We start from the raw sequence: 7,799 nt of genomic DNA, 5'->3' as shown, positions 1-7,799 counted from the left end.
CAAATTATGAAAACGTAAAATTTAGTTAATTATATAGGGGTTTGGTTATACTAGATCCTGGGGTGTCGCTGGAATGCAGGGGTTGGGGAAGCCGTACGGCCTCTCTGTCTTCTGGGTTGTCAAAGAAAAAGACAAGAACGGTCGACTAAGAAAACCGAAGAAAAAAAATGATGGGCTTGCCAACGAGGAAAGAAAATATGAAAAATTTAAAGCATACTACTAATAATACGTAATACGTAATAACAAAATAAAGGTGCGCAGTACAATATATTCAATAAAATTTTAGAGATGATTTTTTTTAAATTATGGAAGTTGAATTTCACATCTAAAGTTTTAAAAGAATGAGGCTCCATTTATAGGAACTTTATAAACCTACCTTCAATGAAATGAAAAACAAACACAAGGTTTCAGTAAAGAGGGTGGATACGCGCCACTCATAGATCTCATTCTGTTGCCAGAACGTAATAGAAACTAGTTAAGTATATGCTTCATGTAATATTTTCGTTTATTTCTTTTTTACTATACATTGTGTCCCATGTAATTTGACAAATGGAAATATCGCGAGAAATATGCATCGAACGAAAACAAATTTCCATATGAAAGTTTAATAGTATTGTGGGGGAAGTCACCTACACTACAATGAACCCACCCCGCCGACCCCGTGGAGTGGGGCAGGGGCCAACCTTGAAATGTTAAAAGGGAACCCCTATTTTTTTCCTTACAGATTCGAATTCGACGTCCGAAAATACGTAGGTTTTGTCACGACACATTTTGTTGCATTCGTGATAGATAGATGGCACATTAGGGGTTGGTTGTATCTCGCAAATGCAGTGGTTAGCAAGTGTGTGAGGAGAGATACTGTGGCCTAGAAGCATTGTCGTAGCGCTCTCAGTAGTCAGTGATTGTATGGTAAGTGCAGTGTGACCGAAAGATTCGAACGACACTGTTAAGTGTGGTATTCAACATCATGGATTACACTGGTCAACAAATTTTAATTATTTTTTTTGCGACATGGATGAAAATTCACTTTTCTTTATCAATCCATGATGCTGAACCTGAAACTGACAATGAAAATGCCACTCGACTTCCGGTTTAAGAATTATACGAGGTATTGTCGAAAAGTCTGGTTTCCCAATGTTCTAACGTAGTGAAATGACGTATGCTTGGTGTGCATGTGACTTTTACGCTTGAACTGTATTATGCGAACAGTACAAAACGTGGGTACATTTCCATTTGCCTTTCCAAGTAAATTCATGAATCATAGTTTTTACATTAATCACAAAATAAATATTTTCTACTATACTACTGTGTGTTTACTACTTACGTGGGATTTAATCCGCTTCCACTTTGCTTCCCTCTTGTAGTGAAGTTCAGGATCATCCCTGGTTACTGTCCAGCAATAGTCGGCAAGCGTTCCTCTACTCCATTTCCCTTGATATCTTTTCTCCATTACAGATATTTGTTGGTGAAAATGCTCAGTGTGTTAATCACTTACCTAACCACAACTTTTTCGGGAAGAAATAAGATGAGAGTAGAAAATAAAATTTAAGGGACATATTGCAACCCATTCTTTGATACGATGAAACCAAATTATTTACAAGTTTTTCATAGTCTTCAGCACGTTTGTTTCCCAAACAATTGTTGGAGACTTCTGCGAAAGAACTCCTTGCACCCTTCTCAACACTTAGCAGGTGTTCGAAGATCTCGTCCAGGTGAAGTTGACGAATTTGAGGGCCCACAAAAATTCCTTCCTTGATCTTCTGTTCACTGATTTTTGGAAATTTGTTAAGTAGATATTTGGATACCAGAGAGTTTCGATCCAACTTTTTGACAAAGTTTTTGATCAGTCCAAGCTTTATATGAAGTGCAGAAAGTATAATATTTTCAGATTAAACGAGAGGTTCATTTTGTACATTTTTATTTCCAGTTTCCATACTTTGACGTAATGGCCAATCCTTTTTAATAAAATGAGAAGCTCTGTCTCTGCTATTCCATTCGCAGAGGAAACAGCAATATTTGGTATAGCCTTGTTGGAGTTCAGTTAAAATAGCAATGACTTTCAAATCTGCACATAATTTCCATAGGTATGTACCTAGTTGTTGTATTTAATTGATTGAAGGAGGAATTTTAGGCTATCATACGATTCTTTCTTTTACACAGAATAACCAATAAGTATTGACGTCAATTGATTGCTGTTATGAAGCAGTACAGCTTTTAGACTTTATACCGATGCATCTATGAACACCGCCACTCTTCGCAGATGTGCTTAATGCCCATAGCCCCCAATAAACCATGAATATCACTGCAGTATATCAGATCTTCTTCGGTAGAAAAGTATTCTTCCAACATTTTTTGACCGTCACGATAAAATGACACCTTCACATTACTAGCCAGAAAATTCCATTGTTGAACTCTGGAGGCTAATAGGTCTGCCTTGGCTAACCTTGTGCTGTTCTGTAAGTTTAACATCACCTGCAAAGTGATGCGTTGTATTGATGGGACCATACAAAAAAATAAACAATTGTCTGTATGATTAGTGGGCTCCAGCCAAATCATGGGAATAGCAAATGGCATCGATGGTCTTCTGTGATTCATCCAGTCCAGCAGATTCGTGTAGCAAGTTTTACAACGGAAATGTGGAGGCCAAGTCTTATCTTCATCTCCGAATTTGCAGTATTTACCGAAATATAGATTGTAGGCTGTTGTTACAGCGGGGGTAATATTTCTCCGCTGTCCAGAAAACACAATTTGGCCACAAACATAACAGACATTGTTAGCATTGATAATGCATTTACCTGGCATTTTTTAACATCACTCAGCAATTTAATTAAATGTCAACCTTACCAGAAACGGACCACGTAATACGCAAACAGGATCTTCGATAAATGCACACACTCAACCTAGTTTTATAAAGCCACAATCACGTCTGCACAAATTAACACCTCACAAAACAATGAACAAAGAGGTTTTGTGGCTGGTCTTGAACAGTTCCCCCTTTCCTTACAACAAATAAAAAAAATAAGAAAAGAAAAACTCATTCACTTCTTACAGCTATGCAATACCATATATATAGGGAACTTCTCCAAATCAACAATGCCCTGTAACTCAATTATAATTAGTCAATTGAGATTTTTAACAACAGTTTCGTATTTAGGAGACCAATATTGACTAGAAATTGTATATATCACTCATGTCGCATTTTGGCTGTTGACCAGTGTTATCTATCCATAGAAGAAAAAATTGAAGGAACATCGACGATGCTGTGACCCTTTATGCGGAACGTTTTCCTGACAGGCTACGATCGCGTTCTTTGTTTGATCGAGTTGTCAAACAGTCTCGTGCCGATGAAAGTGCACAACCTAAAAAAAGGGTTTGTAGAGCAACTGTCACTGGAGAGCATAATCAAATTGCAGTCCTAGCCGCGCTGGCTCATGGTAATCCCCAGGCAAGTACGCGAATAGTATCATCGGAGTCAAGAATTTCTCGCAATAGTGTTTGGAGAATATTGAAACGTCACAAATGTCATCCCTATCACGTGTCCATGCATCAGGAACTTCATGGCGACGATTTTCACAATCGAGTGGTGTTTTGTGAATGGGCACGCGAACAAATACTAGTCGGCCAGCAGTTCTTTCGTAGAGTACTTTTCTCAAACGAGTCAACCTTCACAAACCACGGTCAGGTTAATCGTCACAATATGCATTATTGGAGTGTGGAAAACTCACATTGGTTGCGTGAAGTTGAACGTCAAATTCCTTGGTCGGTTAAAGTGTAGTGTGGAATCATAGGCAACAACTGATTGGTCCCTATGTTATTGACGGGACTTTGGACATGGACGGGCACAAATATCGAACGTTTTAGCAATGAGGAATTACCGACATTACTTGACGACGTAAACCTTGCACTGCGACACCACATGTGGTTCCAACATGACGGTTGACCAGCACATAATGCAATAGTAGCACGTGCGCACACATTGATGCAGATACACTTCTGCGTTGTGTTCAATCATTTGAACAACGGATCAACAAATGCATTGAAGTTTCGAGGACATAATTTCGAACATTTCATGGAATCATTTCATCTAGCAACCCGATGGTGAGAGGCGAGGGTACTCACCCAAAATAAGCTCCCCGATGGTGGGAGGAGAAAGGATTCACCCAAAACAAGCACCCCGGTGGTGAGAGGCAAACGGACAGCGCCATCTATCTATCACTAATGGAAAAAAATGAATCGGACAAAACCTACGTATTTTCGGATGTCGAATTCGAATCTGCAATAAAAAATAGGGGTTCCCTTTTAACATTTCAAGGTTGTCCCCTGCCACACCCCCCGGGGGTAGCGGGTTGGTTCAATATAACGTAGGTGACTTCCCCCACAATACTATTATTAAACTTTCACATGGAAATTTTTTTATTCGATGCATATTTCTCGCGATATTTCGATTTGTCAAGTTACATGGGACACCTGTAATTTATTATTTTTCAAATTCATGAGAATCAATATAAGGCCTCCCCGATGGCGTAGTGGTAACGTCGTTGTCTTGTAATCAACTAGTCCCAGATTCGATGCCCGGTGGACACACACAGTGTTTGTATACTTAACTACAATTTATATTTCAGTCTTTTCATTTCAAAAATGGTGATCACTCAATTTTACGGTGGAAACTACAATGCACACTTCACCAGAAATCATTTGTTTATAGTAATCACCGTCATTATGTGAAAAATTACAGTATTTTAATATTTGTGGAATATTTGATTCCTCAGTTGCTGACCTTGAAGGAAAAACTCATATCCATTCACAAATGGCACATAAATATTCATCAACTTTACCCGTTTCCTACAAATGTAACTTTCCCTAATGAAATAACAAAGGGCCACACTGTGTTCAATATCATTTTCTTAAAAGTTTTATCAAATCGATCAATACCGACAGTCACATTCCATCCAAAGCCATGGTATGTCACCCTGGGTGTATGAAGCATATATAAGCCATCCTTGCTGTATGGACACCACAAAACAAATCAACTCGTTCTTTACGACACTTCCACAACCTTAAAGCTACAATAATGAAGCTGGTAAGTTTTCCGGTAATATTCTTTACAATTTAATTCCTCAACAAGAGTTATTTTTACAATGTAGTTTCACTCAACTTCACTGTATCTATCTGTTCGAAATTTTCTGCTGTAGGCTACGAACTCCTTAAACTCTTCTATTTACAACTGTCAACATTATTAAACAAACTAAGATTATTCCTTTACAATCTCAGCTTTCAACAAGTGCAAAGTTTTGCAGTCTTCAGAAGTCAATGATTGTAGCATTGCTACTGTTTTTATTCCTTTCTCTGGTTACATTTCGTTGGGAACATCGCGTTTTAATTACTAGATTCTCCTAATTCCTCTTTCTCATTGACATGAACCATTTCCATATTCGACTTATTGTTACTCTGTTTAAAGTTTATTCCCTATTTCAGATACCATTCCTATTTCATAACACTCATATTTATTTATAATCATTCTCTCCATCAATGCGATCAGTCATGTATATTCCCCGTAGGCATTATATAACAAAATATAAATGCAATGCTATATATCGTACTGAAATGGATTATTTCGTTATGAACCACATGTAATATTTCCCCACAAAATTATGCTTCTAAATGTTTCAAAATATTATTCTTTTGCTAAAAATAATTGTGTTGCTAATAAATTGCATAACCAATGGAAAGTATTTTCCTCAAGCAATTTTTGAAAGAAAGATTTTGCTTAGTCTACAATTTAATTGCAATCCACATTCGTTCAAGTATTTCATGTACAGTGCGTCATCTAAGACAAATTTTACTTTGCAGATCCTCTCCGCTGCCCTTGTGACCATGGTGGTCGCCGGAGGTCCCCCAGCTGCTCAGTACCCCGCAGGAGTGGCTCCTCACCAGTGCCCCAACTTCCCTTACTGCTCCACCGAACAGACAGCGGCCATCGTCTCCGGAACTGCAGTCCCTGCCCCAGTGGCCCTCGCTGGAGGCAGATACCCCGAAGGAGTCAATCCGGCCACTTGCCCCAACTACCCCTACTGCTCCACCGTCAACCCACCCCTTGGCGCTGCTGCTGCTGGTGGTGTGTACGGAGTGTTGTACGGAGGCCCCTATGGACTCTACAATACATATAGCACCCTGGAGGCCGCTCAGACCAAGTACCCAGCTGGTGTCAACCCGGCAGCTTGCCCGAACTACCCATACTGCCCCTGAGGTATATGGTTTTTAATTATACTCAACATCCGTACAGAAAAAATAAAAATTGCACCTAAAATGTGTGAAATCATTCGTTTTAGTGTATAAGCAGTTCATCGGAAATAAAATTTAGAAACTTTGAAAATATTTTTGTTATTAAAACATAATATTCCTACCAGGTTCCTTTATCTTCATAACATTTCTTACTGATTAGATCGTGAAGTACTGTATTATTAAAATCATTTTTTGTGGTAAACGGATGCTCTATCATGACGTAGGTCTAACATGCCATTTTGTAATATGTGGATCAGTGATTCGATCTCCGGTGGAGGTACATTGCATAATTGTTCAAAACTGTATGTCTAGTCCGTGTTAACCTTTAGAGGCATAAAATTGTATTGAAAGTAGTAACAAATGATAAAAATTTTGGCAGCAAATTAGATGAATTATAAGAAGCCACGTGATGCTTTCATGACGACAATATTGTTGTTAAATATTTTGCAATGCTTTCGTTTGAATTGGAAAACAATTATCTCATACACACAGACAGGCGGACAGACATACACACAAATAAAAGCGGAACTGATAATTTATGATCTGACGTTAGTCCAGACAAATGAGAGGATGTTTGCGAGATTATTTGTACAATTCTGGTTATATTTTTCTGTCATGAATCAGCCACAAGAAGTACTATCCCACTCGTCGTTCATGAAATACGACATTCTTAAACTTGATAGTTAAAGTGGTTCTTGCGATTTCAATACTAGCATAGTGAATTCTTCTCCGAATTCACAAAATGGATTACTGTAAATGCAGAATCTGATTACAGGACAGTTGGAGAGCACTTACTACACGAATTGATGGAGCAGGATTTGAAACATTCTTACTGTGAATGTGCTCAAGGCATACCTTTATTTACGCCTAAAAAGATTTGCATCCGTGTATTGTAAATTTGTTGACCAAACTTGTTTTTATCATCATCCAGAGGTACAACGCCATGTGCCATGCACTACTAAGTCGGCTAGTGGCCGTGGCAAGGAACGGTTGAAGTCCGTCCCGGAAAACGTATTCAGATAATTTAATCGTAGAAAGAAGCTGAAAATGTATATTTATAAATACCGTTGAAAGGATAGAACTTTCAATGGGCATTTAAAATTAGAAGATGTGGATAATAGAAATTGCAACGCAAGGAAAACTAACTAAACTAAATAGAAGAGAAGGAGTAAACAGGAGAAAAGAGACCTGAAATGTGGATCCCGTAAAACTGATTTTGTAGCTATTGAAACACGTGTGCAGAAAAAAACTAAAAATAAATAGTTTCATGTAAGAGCGAATCCCAAATAACAACAGATAACCGTGGCGGAGTGGTCATCATAACGCGCTACAAAGCCAGAGGGTTTATATTCGAACCCTGGGATGCCCATTGGGGACACGTAGTAGTTCGAATCCCACTTTAAACTGTAAGTCAGTCCCGATTATCCTTACTGTGCATAAAGTGAACTTGAAAAGAAAACTCATACTCGAACCCTGGGTAAGGCATGAACTGTTCTATCATTTTTTTCATTAGTTCA

General features: G+C 38.4%; 1 protein-coding gene across 1 annotated transcript; it reads left to right on the top strand.

Annotated features, from left to right (window-relative positions):
• Positions 1-5,874: 5,874 nt before the first annotated feature.
• Positions 5,875-6,246, top strand: LOC146004124 (uncharacterized). Its single transcript, XM_083142790.1, has one exon. It carries the CDS (start codon positions 5,875-5,877, stop codon positions 6,244-6,246), a length of 372 nt encoding a protein of 123 aa, XP_082998916.1.
• Positions 6,247-7,799: the final 1,553 nt, after the last annotated feature.

Source organism: Lepisma saccharinum, chromosome 21, assembly GCF_977018435.1.
Source record: "Lepisma saccharinum chromosome 21, izLepSacc3.1, whole genome shotgun sequence".
Taxonomy (NCBI): domain Eukaryota; kingdom Metazoa; phylum Arthropoda; class Insecta; order Zygentoma; family Lepismatidae; genus Lepisma; species Lepisma saccharinum.
The sequence above is the reverse complement of the archived record's forward strand: the minus strand, read 5'-3'. Positions and strand labels throughout refer to the sequence as shown.

What these genes read in the sequence shown, in the direction of transcription:
- LOC146004124 (XM_083142790.1), top strand. Translation starts at nt 5,875, where the DNA reads ATGGTGGTCGCCGGAGGTCCCCCAGCTGCTCAGTACCCCGCAGGAGTG.